The 24,821-nt window shown below is 24.1% G+C and overlaps 1 protein-coding gene across 2 annotated transcripts in view; it reads left to right on the plus strand.

Moving 5' to 3' along the window:
• Positions 1-348: 348 nt before the first annotated feature.
• Positions 349-24,821, plus strand: part of LOC132919572 (solute carrier family 2, facilitated glucose transporter member 1-like) — a 56,893-nt gene continuing 32,420 nt past the window's right edge. Inside the window, exons 1-2 of one of the 2 annotated variants that reach the window (XM_060981277.1) lie at positions 349-539; positions 4,555-4,798. In XM_060981277.1, coding sequence (XP_060837260.1) covers positions 4,556-4,798 — 243 coding nt within the window. In that variant the 5' untranslated portion in view covers positions 349-539; position 4,555. Of the gene's footprint in view, positions 540-4,554; positions 4,799-22,345; positions 22,793-24,821 lie in introns of those variants that run through there. The other variant, XM_060981278.1, reaches the window with a different exon arrangement.

Here is a 24,821-nt window from a genome sequence, read left to right on the forward strand (position 1 = left end):
CAATAATATTAAACGTAATTTTATGAAATGCATATAATCTGTTAAAAATATAGAATACCTATGTTAACATTGTTTGTTTATACTTGATAAGGTAAAATTAAACGCGTTTTTTGTGTGATTTACTACGTTTTGAGCTTTTACACAGCCCTGTATAACAAAATTTATGGCTTCAAGAGGTTGTCCAAACATATTTTCCTACTCTAATTTTGTCCCTCAGTGACCGCCATGTGGTCCCTTCTGGTCCATTGCCAGTTCTAGATGGGAATCCGCGGACTGATTGTCATATTCATTTTCTTGTGACAAAATCGTTTTCATTTTATAAGTTATAACAAAACTCCTTAGTTTGTTGTTTTGACTTTTGACTAAGCAATATTCGCGAGCTTTTTTTTATCGTATTTTAGTTTATTATTTGTTGTTTTATTCGACTGCTTTATATCACGTAATAGATTATTTTTATAACCATGTTTTCTAATGATTCGTGATGCGAAGTTCTAGTTGGATTGATCTATAACAATTTTGAAGGTCGAGGATAAAATACTGTGAGTACACAATTTTGTATTACAAGTAAATTTGTAAATTGATATTGAATCCAACACAAGACATTTTTAATCATTTAAATGATTCTTTACGATAGATATTGTAAATACATACCTAATAAATTATTTTATCTTAAAAACTTAAAAAAATAGGCCGGATATTCAATGTATCAACTACCATATCTTGGCATAATGATGTCCATGTTTATAACCACTATGAAACCTTATAATAATTAATAAGTACCTTGTAATTATTGTAAAATTATCTCTGGTATCTACTATAATAGTAGACATATTATATCATTAATTATAAATACTAGTATTTCAAACTATATATTTTTTTTAAACTTGTTAAGTAGGTAGAAAAGTAGTACATCAAATATTTTGTCATTTTTTAATTTGCATCATTTTTTTTTATTACAATTTATTTACAAATCTCACGTAGGTATACGTATATTCAAATTAAATTAAGGTGTACATGCTGTACGCAATTAAAAAATAGTCTTACACCGAGATTAAAGATTTCTAGATATCCAAGGGGTCATACAAGACTACTGATATCTTTAGGTTGTACGATTTTTTTTATATAAATATTATTGATAAGATTAGACTATACAGTCTAAAAATGAAAATAATTATCAATTAAATATAATAATTATACATGGTTATAAATAAATAATCGTAAGTACCTATTTAGCAATTAAATTGATAATCAGTAATATTAAATCATATTCGTAGTTCCTAGATGTAATACTAGTTACTAGTATGACGTACAAGTTACAACCTGATATTTGTTATAGGGTCAAAACTCATAATAATTATAAATTGTTTTTAATTTTGGAAAAATATTTGATATTGTGTATACAAATTGAGTTTTGAAAGAGTAGTTAATTAGTTATATATAGATTTTAAAGTTTAGATGAACACAGTAGTCGTATACTCGTATATCAACATTTTAGTAGCACACCTATAATTTTAATTATTAAAAATTACTTAAAGATTATAAACTTATAATTAACATACTACTCGTTTGAGATTTTATTTTTATACATTGAAATTATTAGAAAAATATTCTGTTTAGGAATATGAAATAAAAAAATGACATAATATCATTTAAAAAGTAAATGTATAAAATACTATAACAATAAAATAGCAATAAAAATATATTTTTATTTTTCAAAAAATACATTATGATATTCAGATTTGTTTCACCATATTATTATATATAATGTTTTTATAATAGGGTATTGATTAAATAACGCATAGAAAACTTACATTTATTTTGCTTTTCAGGACGTGAAAAATATATTTAATTTATTTTTTTTAATATATTTTAGATTTTATATTCGATATTATTTGATAATTAATAAAACTTTCTAGACGATAGTAAGTCTTTTAAATAATCATAATAATTGAATTTTTTTCGTGTGAATATTTTTCACTATAAAACATCAATAATATTTTTTTTTTATATAGCTTATATTTAATTCTTTAGTTAGGGGACAATTAAACTAGTAGACAAATTATTATTTTATTAAATTTAAATTATTTTTTATTTCTTCAATTTGTATTGATTTTTAGGCATGATTTATTATCCCAGGGTTAAAGTTCTTCTACTTTATTCCCTCAGCTGTACATAAACATTTTCAACAGAATTTCTCTTTAATAAATGCACATGAAAAGTATAAAGAATAGCTTATTTAATATGTTTAAAAAAATGTTAAAATATCTTCTACCCCAGCTCATTTTCGAATATAGTTATTTGTGATTATTCGTTTATTGTTCTTACAATGTTTAAAAAGAAACAACATGTATATTTTATAGGCAATTTAAAAATATGTATCTATACACATAAATAAAAAAATATATGATGTTTACGCATCATACAGCCTATAATTTTGGTAACTAATCGAAAAGATAATTTTTATTTAAATTAGTGAAGTTGTTCTGCTGTATTGTAGATTTTGAGTATACCTTAATAATTATTATTGACTAGGTTATTAAAATGAATGTGTTGATGATGTTTGTATACATTTTCCAAAAAATAACGTCAGATGCGATAAAAAGAAAACACATAATTTTAAAGCCAATATATATTCATTGCTTAGAAATATATATATTATGTAAAAAACAAATCTTCTTGGTTGTTTATTGGAAATATAAACTGTCCGGTTATTATATACAGCGTAGATGATAGGCATTAAGTATAGGTGCAATTTCAATAAAAAAAAAAAACTAAAGGTACTTAAGCTCTAAATTTTTTGGGTATAGCGTTAAATTGCTGCTGAATGTGATATTATAAAAAAGTATTTGAAGGTGCTAATTTTAAAATTAAGGATGCTAAGCAGCTAAGCCCTCCCCTAATTACGCCTATAGCATTACGGTTAGACAATTAGTATTTGTTCTATAATATTTACCATGCTCTTTTTCTCCTAACTTCAACAGAATATAAATATTGTTGATTGTCCATTATATTAAACTGAAGTATTATAAGTACGTATATTAAGGTGGTTCTAGACAGTCATATTCTAAGGAATGTTGTATAGGCAATACATAATACTTTTGCGATAGGACTTGTTAGTGCGTGAAAAGTAAAATTATATTTCGAAAAACGCTTCGATCAAAATCTAGAAAATATGTCGGGAAACCTTGAGATTTTAACAAAATAAAAATCGGACCAACCAAAATCTCACAGTTTTGTTATAACCAAAGGTCTAAAAGCGATATTTTTCAACCGACTAGAACCACCTTAACACATTATGCGTTATACACAGATTTTATTTAACAATTTTTAAGATGATATTACACATTATACAATCTTAATCATAGTTTGATATAATTATGTACACGATATTTTCATATTATTCTTTATTATTATAATTAACCAAAGATGTTGATAAATTAATATTTTTTTTATCAGGTGTTATTGGAATATTATTACTATGTAAATTAGCAACTGTAATCCATAAGCGAAAAAATAAATATTCCATAGACTATAAATTTAAAAAAATTACCTTTTTAACAATTCATAAGTTGAAGTAAATTTTACAAAAATAAAGTGTATTTTATCAAAATTGTATAGTTATTAATTCAGCTTTTACAGTAATACTAAAATTAGTTTAAAAAAAATGACATATTTTTAGTAGTCCAATCTGGAAATTTTTTTTATGTACAAGTTTCATGTTTTATATTTTAGTTGTCAAGTTGACCTTAACAAATATCATTTGATATAAGTTTATACTGTATAATATATGGTATAGTTATTTTAAATCATAGGTTCTCAAACTTATTTCATCCATCGCCCACTTTGAGAATCAAACATTTTCTAGTCCCCAAAATGTTTTAAACTTACCATCTGTAGTGTATCTTAAAATCAGTAGCTTTTGAGTCTTATACTTCCTCCTGGAGATTATTATTTATTAATGCCCACAGGAGGGGGAGAGCTATCACCCATTTTGAGAACAAATGCCTTAAATTATTATCAACCGTCACCGTAATTTGTTACAGTAAAATACAGTACGATAATTTTAATACTAAAATTTAATTGATTTCGTTCACTGTTGCTCTTGAAATATAAAAATAAATATAATAAGCATCAAATTTTAAATTGAAACTTCTAGTGTAAAGTGTACAATATTGTATCTATCAAATTGTAAACAATTTATTTTTGCGCATTTATCCCACTATTAAGATACAAAAGTATATAACAAATTTGCGCTTTTGGTCCATCGAAAAAATTAACGATTTGCGTTTTCGGGTTTCACCAAAATTTGCTTTTTTGACTTTTTAAAAAAAAAACTATTAACATGATATTGTTACGGACTCTACTAATCTAGTGTATACTTAATTTAACATCGTTAGATAATATATTTTATAATAATAAATTAATTAAATTTTAAAATGCATTTTCATTTTTTATTTTTGTTAATGGCCTTTCAACGGCATTAAAATCGCAATACAAGTATTGTTATAATTTGTTAATTTTAACGGCCAGTGTGATTGGTTTTGTATGTATTAGAATGCCGCGGCCTGCAATGCTGTATTACGACGATGAAGACGGGGAAGGATCCCCTGACAGCGTGGGCTTTATTGAGGAGGATCATCCACTGCAATTGCATGGCAACAGGGAATTGGCGGCGCAGGCTGTCAAGCTGCTCCAAGTGCCAAGCAGGCCGGGCGATGCATCATTTGCTTCGTCTACCACCGATATGGACGTACCCATTTATGTGAGAGGACCTTCCTCCAGAAACCTAGGAAATCGGGTTAGTGTATATTTTTGTATTTGGTTCATGTTAGTTCACGCAAAATTATGTATTTATTAGATAATTAAATGAATTTCTAACCTTCTCTCCAAATTTAGTACGAAAAACGACTATAATACCCATCCTATAAATTTAATGAATATAATAACATTATTGTTTTGTTATTATAGTTATACGACCTTATACTACACATTGTCATACTGTCGTTTTAAATTAATTTCGAATAAGTCAAAAAGTATGTGTATTCATTTTGAAAACAATCACTTGAACCGATATTAAAACTATTGAATTTCTAAGACTAAGCTATAAGAAATGTGGTCAAACTAAATGTTCAAGTATTATAGTTAAGTAAATATTTAAGTATAAAATATAATAAATTGTATATAATATATATCATATTCTAATATGGTCATAATATGCTGATTTATTATAAATCTACTGAGTTCAACGATAGTTATAAACATGACGTATGACTTCTTGCATATATATTATTATTAACACTACCTAGTATTAGTAAACAAAAAAAAAAAAAAAATTAATTCTACATAAAGCATAGGCAAATTTTAAAGCTACATTATTACTATTCATGTGATGATTAACAATCAATAAAAAGGTTATAGACTTATACAGGCACGTATACAAAAAAAATATTTTGGGGGGTTTACAAAATTTAGCAATACAAATTGTGCCGCAAAATAATAAAACAATTTTTCCTCGTTACTTGAAATTATTTCGGGGGGAGGGGAGAGGGTTGAACCCCCCTATATACGTGCCTGGCCTTTAGGTTAACAACAATGATATATTTTGTGTTCGAATTTGTTCGAATTTTATTTTTATGTTTATACAAATTGACAATTAAAATAGTTTATACATTTTAATAAATAACCAACAATTTACCATATAATTATTTGGCAGATGCGATCAATCAGTAATCACATAATCAATCAATGTTCATTATGTACGTTTTTTTTGGTTCAATAAACAGAATAATTACTAAAAGAAAATAAATAAAAATGTGATAATTTAAATTAATTATACTAATTATCTTTTATTTGCTGAATAAGTTCTTGTGGGGATCTGAATTAACAATTCGTAATACAATGTATGTTAACTATATTAAGTATAATTTGTATACAAATTGTATTTCAAGTACAATATTATATTACTTCTTAAGTTATACATTTTTAATATGTAGCCAATGGTAATTCCATAAGGTTATTATACACATTGCTATACGTATACAATATTTCCCGATTTTCATTATTTTTACAAACGTTTGACATAACATATTTTGATTTAAACACATTTACATGTATTGTACATTGTACATACTAATATGGTATTTATGTGTGATACTCGACAAAGTTCTATACTATGACTGATGATAACTATGCTCATGTGAATTTACTCATAATTAACTAGTTGATCAAGCTACAAAGAAAGGATAAAAAATACTTTAAACATATTTATATAATATTATAAGTAGGTATTTATGTTGATTTTTGTGTCAATGCTGATCTTATGATAATTATATACTACAGACATTTTTATTAATTACACTGTCAAATATAATTTTAAAATATTAAAAGTGTATTGTGTGTAAACATTGTAAATTTTCTAAAGAATGTGCTGCGCAACAAAATAAAATACTTAATTTTTACTCAACCTATCCAAAATGTAAACATGCTTAATGACTTGGCAGCGAGATATAATAGGACTTATATTTATGATTATGATTTTATTTTATATTTATATATAGGTACTTTAAGAATGAATACCTTTGATGTAATATTTTTTAACAACAACAACAAAAACAAAACTTCAGTACCTAAATCTAACTAAATATAGATTGAGCGTCAATTATTGTAAATTGGTTTATTTTTTATTTTATCCAAAGTTTCAATAACCACGGTTATTAGCTGTTTAGAATAATTATTTATATTATTTTTTTGTATACCTGAATCAATTGTTATAGATCTGTTCATTATGGAAAATTATTATTTTATTAAAAAATATAGAAATATTAATATTAAATATATTAAACTATTTTTAATTTTGATAATTTCAATAATATTATTGCATACAGTAAAACTAATTTTGATTGTATCAATGCATTTTGATTTAAAATAATAATGCAATTTATTATTTGATAATATTCCTTGTAGTTGAAATTATATATTATTATTATTATTAACTAGTTAATAAAAGGTGTGTTTATTTTCTAAACTTATACTTATTACTTTCGCACAAAAAGTCATAGTTATTTGTTCTTGATAGTTAACCTGTAAAAATAAACAATAGTTATATTAAAAGATTTGACTTAATTTATAACACTCGGAACCTATTAGGAATTATATAATTCCTTTATTTTATCATAAATGTGAAATTTATAAAGTTTGTAGTATCTAAGTATAATGTATTAAAAAACATTGCTTAATACTTTATTGTAGTTTGTACTGTATAAAAATTAACTTCATCATTTATATTACAAAATATTAATTTAAAACATTAGGTTCAAAAATTGGAATATATTTTTATATTTATACTCTCAAACAACGATTTCACTTAAATTATTACTTAATAAATTCTCGCTCAGATTTTGGTAAGATAATGTATTAATGGTGTTATTGTTTTTATATTGTACTTATGTAAATGTAGTTATAGGAGTGATATCATTGATAATTTTTCTACTCATATGTTCTTCGTATCATTTTTTTCTCTTTCTATCAAATTTACTTAAATAAACTAATTCATATTCATTAAATTTAATTCAAGAAGTTTTAATCAACCAATTTATCAATCAGAAGTATTTAATTTTCGATAAACATTATAATTATTTATAATAGTCGTACAAGTAAATCAGTAATAATAAAAACTACTAATTTTTATTGCCTAACCTATACGCCTTATTTTTGTCTGAGTTTTAATATGGTAATATAATGCTTTTAGAAACAAATAATGCAACACGCGTCCTTCATTCAAACATCATAACTATGAATCAGAACAAACTTCGAAAAAATCAATATTACTGGCCCTTTCATAATTCTACCAATATCAAGTAATCTGATGAAATATTCAATAATATATCAGATTCCTAAAATAATATGTTTCTTATTTAATTAAAAACTCTCGCTTCTTCTAATAAACAATTGATTAGATATTAAATATTCAAACTCAATAGATAGAGTTTATCTCATTTTAATAATTAATATTGATGTATTATTATATATTAAAAATATATAAGGATATTATTAGAACTTACATACTATTATGAAATAAAAACTTTTCTTATTCACAAAAAGGGAAATTAAATTTTTTTCAAACCTTAAACACGCCATTTAAATTTTTTAATATTAATGCAAGTCGTTATGCATTGATAAATAAATATATTTTATATTGATTAATTTATTTTTTGAATACAATTATTATTATTCAAATAAATGTTTAAATTATCTTAAAAATAAATGAAATAATTTTGTTTTTTAACTTTGAACTTAAAAAATTTTTATAAATTTAATGTATGTATAATAATTAATTACGTTTGATATCAATATTACAGATTGTTTCTAATTACAATAATACTATACAAAATTATATTACTTATGGAAATTATAGTAATATAATATAATATTGTTAATTTTTTTTCAAAGAAAATGAGTTACCATTTAAAAAAAAATATTTACTATATACAGTACAGTAAGCACAAATAGTACAATTTATTTATAATTACCTATATTAAATGTAAACTATATTGAAATTTCATTTTTCATTGGATATAATATTGGTTTTGTGTATGTTTTAACTGTTTTAAGTATTTAAGTTTTATAGTTTTAACATCAACAAATCAGAGCTTTATCGGAAGGAAAGGTTTATGTGTAATGAGTTATGACCCTATAATATATTATTAAGACATAAAAATTATATTTAATTAATAACGAAGTTAAAATAAAAAAACACGTTAACCTTTCTCTTATCTAAAACAACACTGCTATAAAAAGTAGTGTAAAAATTTAGTTAATACTATAATATCATTATCTATGAATTATCAAACCAATAAAGTAAACTTTCATATCTTCAAGTGGATTAATCAAAAAAGGTATTCCTTAATACGTCATACATAAACTGCAGTTATTATTTTTTAGTTTAAAGAAATATTATACTTTTAAAATGCAATTTTGTGAGTTACAAAATATATTATATTATTTTAAAACTATTTTTTATAGTATGCATTAACAGTCAGTTTATTCCGGTTATTGATGTTATAAAATTATATATAATTACACAATTTAAATAAGATATAAAATTAAGACGATTAGAAAACTTTTATTACCTAGTCAAATATTTTTGTTGGTTTGAACATTTTAAATTTTAATACGAATTTTGTTAAGTATTTAAACGGAGAAATTGTATGTGTTAAGTAGTATAATATCCAAGATTAACATTCTACTAGAAATTATCATAGGACATGAGAAATATTGAGCTCGTATAATCAACTCGGATTGATTGGTATATTGTATCAGTAAAAAGGTGTGTAACTAAAATACGAATGGACGAATGGTTGCGTTAAAATAATATGGCTACAATAAGGGATTGTATTATTTGCCTTATATTTTTTATTCTAATTATTTTTTCGGTAAAATCTTAGAATTTTTAACTTCTAAGTATTTTAATTACAAATATTGATTTTTAACAGCATTGTGATAAATATAAATAAAAAATATGTTGATGCTTTGCTTAAAATGTTATGGATAACACCTGTAATACGCAAACTATGTTTTTTAATTTGAACTTGTGATAAAAAATTCAAATTTTTACATCTAAAAAACAATAAGGATTTTATCAATTTTATTGTTTTTATTTTTTTATAACAAAAGAAAAATATTAGCCATGTATTTAACAAAATAATAATATCTGGACGTGTAAAATAAGTGTATTATTATCAAAAAGATTAAAATTATTTGTATATAAATTTAAATAATAAATTAATAGATAGTCAAAATATTTCTCATTATCTTTAAATTTATGATCAAATTAAAAATTTTGAAAAAATATATTATAATAATCAAGGTATAAATAGAATTCAACATATAAATGCATATGTTATTTAGTTAATAATAAATCTATGAATTTGTATTTTAAAATTTAAGTAATCAAAACATTCAAAACCAATTTTTTCATATTTAAAATGGTTATTCCTAAAATTAGTAAAATATTTATAATAATATAGGTATAATTAACACAATATTTATATATTATCAATTTTTCAAAGAATTAATAAGATACAACAATAAAGACTATCCAAGTATAAATTCGTAAATATATAGAAATGATATAACAAATTCTGATACCGCACGTTTTTATGGTTCATTCGTACTAATATAAAAATAACTATTAATTTTATATTGACTAACATGTAATGACTAATTCAAAATTCATGTTATATTCATACTATAATCATGTATGTACTTAAAATGTATACATACATACATATTGCATACTATATACATTAAATATATACTATAATTGTACATACACTACACGCATATATACATTTTAAATCATTAAAAACTATAAAAGTTTATTAGAATTTGACTAAAATTAAATTTTTAAATATTTTGTGAATTAATTAGTTTCCTTACCATTATTATAAATATTATTCAATGTTTTATAAGTATCTGTCAGAATAAAATAAGAGAAATTTTTTATTTTACTGGTAGAAGTATTATTTATTCTAAAAACAATAAGTTTTTTAATTATTTTGTAAGATAGGTTATGTATAGGTTCATATTTCATTAATTCAAAACATATTACTTTATTAGTATATAGTTAGAAAACGTACAAATAGGGTACATTGCTATTTCCTACAATTCAATTAGAAATTTATTTCAATAATTGTATTTAAATGCTCCCGAGTAAAATATATTTGTAAGTATATTTTTATAAAAATATTTGGTATTTAAAAATGTTTTACTTGCTAATACCATATATTATATATAACATATTATACTATTATATTATGTATTTCAATGATGAAAAAATCAATATTGTTTCCACATAATAATTTATATCTGTGTCCTATTTTTATATATCGGGTAAATTATTATAAAAATAATCTATACACACTAAGTTGGTTGTTTTAAAAAAATTCCTATGTACATCACAGTTTTTATGTAATAATTTATACTTCAATTTATACCGTTTAAAAATTAAAACAGACAGATAGCCGTTGAAAACATAAAACATTAATATTTTATAACGTAGTTGGTAGTTGACCAAACAATACTGGAAGCTAATTTGAATCACGTAGCACACTTGAAGTAGCGTGTACTTGTATTTAATTCGTTCGAAAAAAAATGTAAATAAACTGACACGATGTACATATACGTATATATACCGAATACCTATGTATACATATATTTTACATGAAATAATATTGTAATTGTGTAGTTTTTCATTTCTCTGCTTTCAGATATTATTCGTCTACTAATTTAATGTGCACTATTTGTTTTATGGAATTATCACCAGTGCTTGGTTGATTTGCGCGTATTTGGTTTTTTACCTTGGACTTAATTCTCACCGTACATTTCACACAAATGTTATACGACACGTTATATTTTGTCAATTTATCAGTGAAAAAATACTATATTTTCGAAAATATCATATTATCACGTGGGCGTGTTATTACGATACAATAATATATTATATTTAACGAGGCGCCCGATATATCAATAAAGCATTGAATGTCAAACCGATGAAATGGCTGTAATATCGAAATGCGCAAGACGCGTTATCATTTTGTATTCACGTATATAATATATAATATTTAATGTTATATCTATATCGAAAGTCTTTTCGGTATTAATATAACGATCATTATAACTCAAAAGTAAACTCAGCAGCACACACAAAACATAATCCATATGTACATTATATTATTACGATATACAGTAGGTAAGTATATAATATAGTATAGATACCTACCTGTTTTACAGTGTAGTTTCACTGACCGCATTGTGGCTATATATTCGTCACGTAAACGTGTAATCATCAGTGCACGATATAATATATTTGGAGCTGTTTTGGATAATATACATAAGTGCAACTCTATAAATCCTTTAGTGGTTTGTGATTGACGTGGACTATTACGATATTACAATAATACATTGTAATGGTGTGCACTTGTATATAATATTATACATATGTATGCTTAAAAAAAAATATATCACGTTCCGTTGAAGTGTAAAATATAGTTAATGTGAAAATCAAAATCTATCGGAACTTTGTAAAAACGCAATAACTTTTAATCTTTAAGGTTTTCATATTATACCCGGGTACTTGTACGCATAATAATCGACACCCAATTCAAATATTATAGTATAATATTTAAATTATATTTTGATTTAAATTAATAATTACTATTTGAACCATCTATTGAAGATATTATTGTGTTTTTTTAAAACGGTTGAAATTGAATTAACCTTTTTTTTAATATGATAATTTACAATTTGAACAGTAAACAATGCATACAATAAGCAAATTATAATCTCTCATTGTCAATGTTAAATCTTTTTTGGTGAAGTTTTTTTACTAATATTAATTTGATAAAAACGTTAAAGCAATATTTAAGATTGTACTTAATTATAACGATTATTTATATCAATAACGATGTGATTTAATGTAAGTACCTATACATTAAAATATAATTTATTTTCCATGATACACCAATGTTCCGCTTCAAATAGGAAAGGTATAAAACTTAATTTTATTAATAACTAAATGTAATAAATATCATACTACATTAACTGTATATTTTGTTTCCAATATTGATTTTAATTGAATTATTTCCAAACAATCACTTTCACCGAACAATTTAAACAATTTTTCGGCTCGTGATATTTGGGCAATGATTAAAAATTTAGAGTGATATATGAAAGATTACCATGACCTACTATTTTAATATATTATACTTTTGTTGGATATTAATTTATTGATATAAATATTTTAATGCAAAATGGTTGTTGATACTATCACTATACTGCTTTATTTATGACCGTGTAGAATTTTTAAAAGGTTCTACTTAAGTAATTTATGTATTAACTACCAATTACCATTTGTTAAAAAATATATAGTGTTGATGTATTATGGTATATATCGTATAGAAGGTAAATTATACCTAGAGCCGCTATAGACTAAAGAGAACTTTGTTTTAATTATATTACCTATAGTCTTAATAGAAATAAATTTCTTTAAACATCTATTAGTTTTTTTTAGTGACACATTGATACCAAATTTGTTTTGATTTCAGTTGGTTTATAATTTTAATTATCATACATTCAAAGATTTACTTGGCTAAAGTTTTTATTAACGTACTTGAGTACAATAAATTAATACTTGCTTGATTATATAAATATTATATTTTCATTTTTCAGCCAAGATTATAAAATATCATTAATAAATAAATATGAGTGTGAGATGATCTTATGATAATATATAGAAATATATAAAATAAATATTACTAAATAATAAGACTATTACGTACCTACCGGTAGAGTTGTTAAGGATGCCTATTTTATAGAATGGAAGGCAAAATAAAATTTTGAAATAAAATTTGATGTGACACGTGTATATTTTAAATTAATTTATAATATAAGTATTCAATAATAGGTAACAATAATATTTAAATCTCATATTATTTATCATGTTAGATAATTTAATAACTAATGCAGTAGGATTAATTTTTTTTTTTTTTTTAATTGTTTTCATTAAGTTGAAAAATCAAATATAAAAGACTGATTAAATGGATAAAAACAATTATGTATAATCTATTATATGTTCCTATGTTAATATTATACTTATTAACTAAAAATTAGAGAGGGTAATTTTTTTCTCAATCAATTATAATAAACCTTTCACTTATCAGTAATAGAAACCAATATTGATTCAAACTATTATGTATTTGCTAATAAGTTATCTTAACAATTTTTTTAAAATAATTATTAGGTAAATAGATTGTCAGTTTATTTTACTTGTATTTTTGTACTTTTCTTTCATCTCCATATTCATACTATAGTTTAAAAATAAAAGTTCCTTCGTTAATATTACTGCCACTTGTTAGTAACTATCAAGAAATATTATTCAAAAACGAAATTAATTTTAATTTGATTTATTAAATAAAAAAATTGCAATCAATAAATGCTAATGGATTGGATTTAATTTAAAAAAAAACCAAAAAATATAAACGTTTTGGGAATATTATCCATCGCAAATGATATTATTTAGCCAACTTAAATTTTGACGAAATTATCGACGAGTTTTCAAGATAGAAATTGAGAAAAGTTTGTGAATGATTTTTAATCAATTTATGATTCAACTACAATATTAAACTCTAAATATTTTTCAAATTGTTGTGGAAAATTTTTACATAGTACCTATTGAGTTTAACGAAGATGAATAATTAGGGGCTCGTATTTTAAATTTCACTATGTTCAAAATAATTAATTTTTAATTTTGTACAAAATGTTATTGGAATAACTTTTTACTTATTAAAAGATAATGTATCACTGTTTATAATTTATTATAGGTAGCTGCTATTATAGTTATGTCATTTTTATAACACGTTTGATTTTATTCTTAACGACTTAATAGTTTTTTCCACCCAAATATTAGTCACAAACAAATAATTGGTAAGTTACAAAAAATAATAAGAAAGTTGATGAAAAGGAAGGGAGAATGTGCAAATCATGCAACTTATTTTGTCTGCTCATTTTTGTGACCGTTTGTTAGTATCACAATGGATGTTAACTATGAAATACACTCATCATTGATATCTAAGTATGAGTATGTAAAAATTTTATACGTATAGGTTAGGTTAGGTACTCGTATATAATAAATCATAATAAGATAAAATATTTGTCCTATAATATAAAAATTATTTTCTACTGCGCTGTTTCAAAAATAATGAGAAATTTTAATCTGAATTATTGGACGAGACAAATAAATTATTAGGGTTGTTTATTTGAGCTTAGATTTCGATAGACGAGTATTTATTATTTTTGTTTCAGAACTACCAACGTTTATTATTTTACAAATTTGTTTTATGTATTGTTAATAATCAATTATTAATAATTAATATATATATATTTAGAAGTATATTCAAGTATATTTACTATAATTTAAATATTTAATTTGATTATTTTTCCATTATTACATTTTATACACTAAAAATATAATTTTTACCATTTATTTTAAGATTTTATAATTGAGATTTCTGGAGATATTTTAATAATTGATAAAAACATACATTTTCCTAATATTATGTTATTGCAATTACTAAATACAGTATAAAATAAATATAAGTTAACAATTGGTTTAATGATACTTATCTATGATCTAAAATTATGAGTTATAATATTTTAGATTTGATTTCGTTATTATTCCTACTTTATAATATTACATACAATAGTATAATATCACCTTATATTTTATTGAAGATTGTTCAATAATTACTTTTGGTTTGAATACATTTTAAGTCACAACATTTTCACTAAAACTATTCCATATTCAGAAGAAAAGTACTTACGGTTTTTTTTTTTGAACATACATTTAATAATAGACAAAATAATTTGGATTTTTTTTTTAAAGATGATGAACCTTGTGGGGATTCATCTTGTTTATCCCTTTAGAGTGGATAACATTTAAATAGGTAACATGAACTTTTTATAGCCTGAAATATCTTAAAGATTACATTATTATATTGAAGGTGTAAATCTTTAGACTAGTGGATGTTTATCATATTCATATTCATACAAGTGAACAAAATTTTTATTGTTTTAATTCTTATCAACCAATTTATATTTTTCTATACTTATACTATTTTAAAGAAAAAAAATATAACTGTATATAGTCATAATGTTCTATGTTCTTATACTCTTATAACAATTATCATGTAATCAAAATTCGTTATCAATTATAAATACATATAATTACATATTATATATAATAATAAATTAATCCGATTATTATATATTAGTTAAAAAAAACTATTGAAACAAAATTCAATAAATAAAATGCGAAATAAATTTATTTGTATTAAGCTTATTTGTAATATTATTTTGTATACGGTTTAATGAAATTGCGTTTGTCTAGACTCTAGACATATTATTCGTCTACCTGTAGTGTCCTGTACGATGGCTAATGCATTTTTAACGATCTTGGAAACCAATTAATTAATTTATATCGTTAATCGTAAGGATATATTAAGGTACGTATTTCTCATGTTTAATGTGAATATAAGTATGATATAAAGATACTATTATTTTTGAATTAATAAAAACTACGAATCTGCTATAGAGTCAAAACAATATATACCTATTGATAATGGTTAACTTACACCTTAATGGCTTAATATTTATTACCAGATTGAATTATTGTATTTATATATTTTATGTATACTATTTAAAATACTATCAACATGTCTAGATTGTATTTAATTATGTTTTACTGTTATGACATTTACTATTTGCATAAAAATTATTCACCGATAATAGTACTGATACAATTTAAACATAATTTCTTACACAATAGGGCATTATATTTAAATTGGAAGATTTTACTTCATTTTATTATCGATAAATGTTTTCAATCTGCATTATGTATAATATATTAATATGTATAATATAAATATATGCAATAGTTAGAAACATTAGATAGTTAACATATATTATTATTTTAAAATAACTATAGTTATTTATTTGAGTCGTCCAATGCTTGTATATATTGTTATTTTCAGTATGAATTTAATAAAAACTAATTAACATATTATATCAATCATGTATCATAATATAATATTTGTCTTATTGAATATTTGACTTAAAAATGTTGCACAATTGGTCGAACAATGGATATTATATAATAATAATGTTTACACTGAAGGAAATATGATATTAATAGGTACTCGGCAATCTGACCAATAGTCCGATAAATTAATGATGTTTACCATAATAGTTGGTGTTTATAATTTTTTCTTTGCGATGAATTGAATTAAATTTTAGAGTTATAACTTATAAATAAATTTATACATAGTTTAAGATGTTTAAGTACGTATTATATATACTAACGTTCACGTTGTATCTATCTCTATTCACTATCTAAGTTTAAATTTCAAATGTGCATCCAACTAAATAAAATAGGTGAAATCATTAATACATCTACCTATTTGGCTACTTGAAGTATGTTTATTTGCTCAGATTAACGTACACTAATAATAATACCATACAGGGAGGAACAAAGCAAAACAATTCTAAAACGTAGGAAAACTTCCTTATTATGATGCTTTTAAAGGCTTACTAATTTGTATACGTCTTTTAAATCGTTACTTAAATTTTATTTTTTTTTTAAATATTTTGAATATTATTAACACGCAATTCAAATTTCAACCCGAAATCTCATTAAAATTGCTCCTAATATCATGCCTTTCACTTCGCCGTTTTGCTATAAACCATCAGGCGTGCATACGGTTACCACTGGTTTTATCCCTTCCAATTTTTATTTTAAATGGCTCAATGCAAATTTATTTTTGACCTAAATTTTAAATTTCATTCAATTATTTCTTTCTTAATATTCGTTGCTGGTGCACAATAAAAATTCAAAAGAAAATAGTGTATACCTATATTTTTTGTTCACTTAAAATTATATTGGTATCTATATTTATACTATATAATTATATTATTATAATATATCAAAAAATTATTAATATCTTAGCACATACCACGTCAGATAGATATCTTTAAACAGTTATTAGAATAATTGTATCGATGATAGTGTTTATGTGTATGATTAACTTCATTGAGTGGGATTTGTTGTCATAGTTTCATACGATTTCATACATTACCATCGTTTTTTTTTTTATATAAATATTAACTAAAATATTGTGATATAATTTCCATCCGAGATCCGTGGCATATAAGTATATAACGGCAGTTATATACTTATATCATAACCATATATAGCATTATCCGTTTATTTAAATAAGCATATGATATATTATTGTTTTAATTAAAACGTCGTCACAGATATATATGCGATGTTGTGGCGTGTGTTGAAACTATTAGATTAAAACTAATTATGAGTATTAAACTTTAAAATTCGTTTAGATGAAACAGATTATAAGCGTAATTACTAATACGGATTAAATTGCTTTGAGATGATGTTAAATTACGTATATTGTTGATTATGTATATTATATTATTGATGGTAAAAAATTTTAAACTTCAATGCATATTATAGTCCATAATACAAAACATATTGATATAATGGATAGTGAATACATGAATATACTAAACAGTTATGTGGATTTATTTGCAAGATACCTGTTTGTATGCATATATTATTATTGCTATTAAATTATAGCTAAGGTATACATTTGTAATTTCTTATTATTTACGCATATGGGTTAAATATACAGCATAATATTATAAAAAGTGAAATAAATTCACTTTTAATAAAGTTTAATTAGGATTTGTTTATAATTGTAATTATAATGTTTTTAAACTGTAGTTGAATATGAATAATATAATATATCAATACAATTATTTTTGGATATTCCTATTGGCTATTCATACTCAATATGTATATATTTTTTTAAATGAGTAAATAATATTAATATCTGAATAAAATATGTAGGTACTTATAATGATAATAAATTAAAAGTGATAATGTCTAATCAACTGCATTAATTAATATGACATAACATTAAGCTATAGTCTTAACTTTTTAGTATAAAATTACCAAATCACAAACATTTTAAAATTGATAAATTTTTTTTTTTTTAAATAGTTAATATAATATTCTACGATTAAAAAGTTAATACTAGGTACTATATGTTTAAAAATTTGCCTATTGAGATATCACTGTTAAATAATTGTTAGAATTTTTTGGTAGGTAATAAAAAAAATGTATATAGTATCATATACCTACGTATACAATATATATATATATATATTTAATCAGGTGGGTACTCAAAAATCGTAACTAATTTAATGGTTAGATTCAGATAACAATTCTTAATCGTCACCAAATCCAAAAAAAGTAATTTAAAAATATATTTCGACCGTTAATCGAGTAATCGGCTTGATTATTATTTATCAAAAAGATGCTATTTTGCTATTAAGTATATAGGAATGTAAAAAACAAAATGTTAACATTATCATTTATTATTAATTAATAGGTAACTATTGAAGTTTATTTCTGGGAAAATTTATTGTCTTGAAAAACTTTATCTATCCAAATTAAACTAAAAAAAAAATTAAAAAGTATAAATCCTTGTATGCTATATAACTTTTACCTAAATAATATCTAGGACAGGTATTTATATAATTTCACATCTTTATATTTTTTTCGTGGGAAAAAATACCTATTTTATACTAAATTGTGGTTCAAGATCAATGATTCTGTATTTAAATATTGTTTTTTTGTGTATTTTGTATTTGAGTATTTTTATACATACAGCTATACTAAAGTACTCTTTTTTATAACTCGATAAATTCTGAAAAAAATAATAATAAATAGGTTATTAAAAGCATTGAGTTTTGAGTTGTATTGAATTGTTTAAAGACAAGGTTAAGAAGTTATATTGAATATTAATGAATTTAAGGTAAACAAGGTAAAGCATTTTTTTTTTCTAAAAATGAAAGTTTTCATATTATAACAATAATTTCAAAAACACTAAAATGTACAATTTGTTCTGGAAATATTTTGATAGTATGATATAAATGTATAACTTCAACTGCATGTAAATTAAAAATAAATTAATATGGTTTAAAATTCTCTGTATTTATAATAATAATTAATAATATTTTAATTGTAACATTAAAATTCCATGCATTTGCTTAATTCTATATCACTTACAATCAGGGCTTGAAATCGATTTTAAACATCGATGAAAAGCGTTAAGAACCTCTATGAAAAAGTATCAACATTTTTATAGTGATATTTAATATTTAGATTAAAATTGAAAAAAATTAAAATTTATCATTTATTTTAAAATAATAATCGTTATAATTTGTGTATTTAATACGATCTACAATCGACTTCTGCAAATCTAAAATAAATTAATAACACAATTCTAATTTAAAATTTAAAATAGTTAATGGGTCAATAATATTAATGTATCAATAAGTAATTTAATTTTTAGCTTCATCATCGTTTCATAATAACGAAGTACATATTATATGGAACGCGAAAACGATGATCTTTACACAGGTGTGGCTCATATTCGAGATAAGAAAAAAAATTAAAATAGAAAATTTAAGAGTGATATCTAAAATTGGAAAAAAAAAATCAAGTTTAAAATTTAACTAAAATTCAGAAATAGATGTAATTGGTATTATCGCACAATAAAAATAACTATAAAATTATAAAATCAATATATTATTTTAAATTAAAATCAGTAAAATCTAATGTCGCTATGCAAAATTGAAATTTGTCATCCCTAATGAATTATTACCTCGATAAAATAAAAACATATGGTCCAATAATCAATATAATATACACACAATAATGATCAAAATACATTTTTTAATCAATAAAATTAAAGCTAAACAAAATTAGTCATGGATAATGAATGAAATGTTTATCATCGTGTAACTATGATTAATTTTACTAACTGATTTTTTCCATTGTCAAATTATATCTGTTTTAACATCAATTTACATCATTCACAATCCATTTGAATAATGAAAAATTCAAAAAATATTTATTTATTTAAAAAATTAAATGAAATATTTTTAAACGTTATGTACACGAAAATTTTTATTCAACATTTAAAACCAACAAAATATAAAACAATAATTATATAGAAAATATTTTTTATTTAATTTAATTTTAATTTATACATTGATAGTTGATACCTATTTATGTATAAATTATAAATAATTTGTTATATTAGGTACTTACACTTATAACACATCATTATACATGGCGTGATAATGTGCACCTTTATACATTAAGTACGCCTAACGTCTAAAATATATTTATAATGTTAAAAAAGTTTCTATAGGTGATACTGTGTACTATATGTTATTATAATGAGGTAACTAAAAAAATATAGTCTTGATTATTTTTTATTGTTTTTAAGACACTGGAGTTTATAGTTTACAAAGACATTGAGTTCAACAGCCGTTATGATATCCACAATCCACATACACGTTCAATTTCTACAATATTATGCACATTTACACTTTTTAATAAATATAATTAGGTATATTAGGTGCCTATATTTAAAAGTATAGCATAATAAACAAGTTTTTGTTTCATTTCTAAACCGGAAGTGTTTTATATTTTCAATATTACACAAATTAATTACTGCAATACTTGTTTTATCCGTACACGTTTTATTTGTACGTACAACTGGTATATGATAAGTACTTTTAGCACTTGAGTCGAACAGTGGTCTAGACAAGTTTTTTTTTTTTAATAAATAGGACAAATAGGCACCTATACTTAAAGTTTTTATTGCCTACACTTTTATTACAATTTTGTATAGTGCTATATGACTTGTGTTCATTATTTGTATTACAGAGTACTTTTAAATTTTATATTATCATATATTTTAAACAGATTTAAATAGAAAATATCAAAGAAAGACCAAATTGATACATACAGCATACATAATATTATGATTTTGGATATTTTAATTTTCTTTTTTTTTTTATCGTAATTTATTTAAAATTGATAAAAGTCAAAAAAATTTGATTCGGACGTTATTATACTACTTAAATATTATCCAATCTTACAGTTATTTGTGTCGGAGAAGCTCGGCAGCTGTTGCGCAAATATAAAATCGTTATGTATCACGTGAGAAATGTAGTGTTTTAAAATATATGTGTTTACACCTAAGGGGTTTTTCTCGATCAGGAAAATTTTTTTCTAAATACAACTTCGAAAATTACACATTTACGCAATAAGGCTTTATGATGTGGAATTAATACGAAATTGAATATGTTAAATTTTTTTTGTTTCCATAAAATTGACCAAATCAATATGTCTATCATAAATGACGTATTTTCCTTGCGTATTGCGTATAATCAACTGATTTGGAACATCGACAGTGCGAAACTTTCGTTTTTGCGCAAATTTTAGAAATTAAAAGAAAAAAACCTTGAACAAACGCACGAATCTTGGTTGGTCTGCGGTAGGAGGTAGAAGATAGAATCGAGTCGTCTTCGACGGGGATGATGATAATATTTAAAAAAAATTATAATATAATAAATAATAATGCATGCGCTTAAAAAACATTACGCCGCGCGATGATGACAGTAACAATAATAATACCGCCGTGAGCACGCAGGTAACGCTATTGGTAGTTTACTTAGGTATTATACGTACCTATACAGTATTTTTTACGAGTACAACACGACTGAACGCGCACCACCCAGCCGCCCGCGTTGATCCGGTGCGAGCGCGCGCGTGTGGGTGCGTCGGGTGGGGATGCGGCGCTCGGCGGAGGGAAGGATGACGGGCCGGTGCGTCGCCGCTACCGGCGCTCGGGAGCGCTCCCGTCGTCACAACGCGTTTGGCCGTGTGCAGGACGAGGAGGACGCAGCCGGGGAGCGCTCGATATCGTATTATTGTATCGTATTTTATATACACGTACCAAGTCGTCGACGATTTTTCACACGCGCGCGCGCGCCGCAAAGCGTTTATATAGACCCTTTGCGCGGCCGGTCGCACCCTCAGTCGTCCCTTGTACGCGGCTAGGCGTGTAGCAGCCATCACACAGGTATACACCTCGCCGATTGTCGATATTTGAGAGAGTAAGCGAGTGACGGTCACACGGCGTGTCATAATATTATCTGTCTTATTGTCGGGATTCCGGTGTAGAAGACCGATAGTATTGTACATCGTCACGCAGTACATCAACTGTGTGCGGAGTAGATTATGAGCGAAAAAAAAATGGTCAGAGACGCAGAGAAACAGGCGCCCACGCCTCAAAACCAGGTAAGACGAAGGATCGATTTTTTCGATTGTTATTACTATTATTATTATTATTATTATTATTATTGTTGTTGTCATTGCCTACCAATCGCAGAGAGCAATCCCTGTTTCCCTCGTATGTCGCGTCTCCCCACGCTATAATAATTAATGTATTTACATCGCGCGCTTTCCACCCGGTGTTCAGAATCCAGGTGTCCCCATCTATGAAAAGTTATTTGCCGTTAGATTAGTCTAGAGAATAGATAGTATTTTTATTTTTTCTAATCCACCGCATAAGAGTTATTACTACTTCTATAGCATTGGGTGATTCGTTTCTTATTTTTAATATTATATACATTTACCTTTACAAAATTATTTGTACTTAACCTGAGAAAATATACTTTTTTTCAATTTTCCCAATTGCCTATATCTCCAATAGTCATAACGTGTTGGTATTATGACTATCGATTTTTTATTAGTCTCTGCAAGAAAATATCCGAAAAGTGTCTTTACTAAATACAATTATTGTAATACCTATAATATTTTTTTCATTGTAGAAGTCAATTTATGTCTTATGTATATTTATCAATGGGTTTATTGATTCTTAGTACATTCTACAATTCTACACGTTAGATAATTAATTAATTTTTTTTTTGTATTTTAAATGAAAAACGTTTATTATCTAATCCTAATAAGTTAGACACATTGAAAAACCTTACGAGAAAAAGTTGTATTATCTAATCACGAATACGCATAATAATCTATAGTAATAATACCTATATAAAAAAAAAAACTGTAATAATTATTATGTATAGGTACATATATTGAATATAGTCACAACACTATAATTTTGGCTTTGCTTATTTTATTAGCCAACAAAATGTTGATCTAATGTATTTAATATGAAACTAACACGTCTTATTTATGTATTTCGAAATTGTATAACTAAAAGTGAATATTCATCTTAAACAAGTGAAAAACTCAAAAACATAATGTCTATGTAGGTATTATGATACAGTATATAGGCTGTATATATAAGACACATTTGAATATTTTCTCATAGATAATAATATATAGCCTGTGATGTATATGAATGCATGTAAGTTTTAAACACAGTTCTGTTAAATGCTCTATCAACATAGTTTTTTTTTTTTTAATGAGATTTTTGACGTTTAGTTGAAATAGTCCAGTGTAGACGAATAAATTAATTTTAATTAAATTCAATAACCATCAAAAGTCGGCTTGTCGGATGGTATTATTGTCATGTATATCAAAGATATATTGGTAAATTGAGAGTAATGAATATATTTACTGGGACGTGATAATTATAAGGTCACATAATGTGACATATTATATGCGCGAATGAATATTCAACGACTATATTTAAACTTTAAAGCTTTGAACCCGATTGAGTATTAATAATCGAAAATGATTTTGTGTAAAGATAATTCGATAGAAACAATGTTTTGAATTCATTATTATGTTATACAATTATTTTTCGACAACGGTCATTCATCTTTTAAATTCATATTATATTAAACATGCGAGTAATATCAAATGGGTTTACGTGTGCGACGCCTATATAACTAGTTATTACTACATAATATTATCGTAATATATAGATTATTAATTATTATTTTATAGCTAATAAAGATATAATAAAATTATATTGTGTTCAACGGCAAACAATGTAATATTAGGGATATGCAAATAAATTATAAAATTAATTTCTGTTACTTAATATTTAGATAGTATTTAAGAAAAAACATGGAATCTTTTGTTCAATTGTTCAATTTAAGTGTATATTTTGGTTTTTGAATAGTTTATCTAATCAGTTAACTTTTGATTGAAACCTAATTTGTTTTTATTGAGGAAAAAATTGTATCCGTATTATCGTTGTTTTGAAGAGGTTTACATAATTTCATAGTTTTATTAAATTGTTATATATTGATATTTAAGTGCGATTTACTCGTATTGCGTAATATATTATTTTAAGTATTTATTATTACTAACTATTTTCTATTAAGTACTATATTATGTAGGTACTAGGCCT

Source organism: Rhopalosiphum padi, chromosome 2, assembly GCF_020882245.1.
Source record: "Rhopalosiphum padi isolate XX-2018 chromosome 2, ASM2088224v1, whole genome shotgun sequence".
NCBI classification, from domain to species: Eukaryota; Metazoa; Arthropoda; class Insecta; order Hemiptera; family Aphididae; genus Rhopalosiphum; species Rhopalosiphum padi.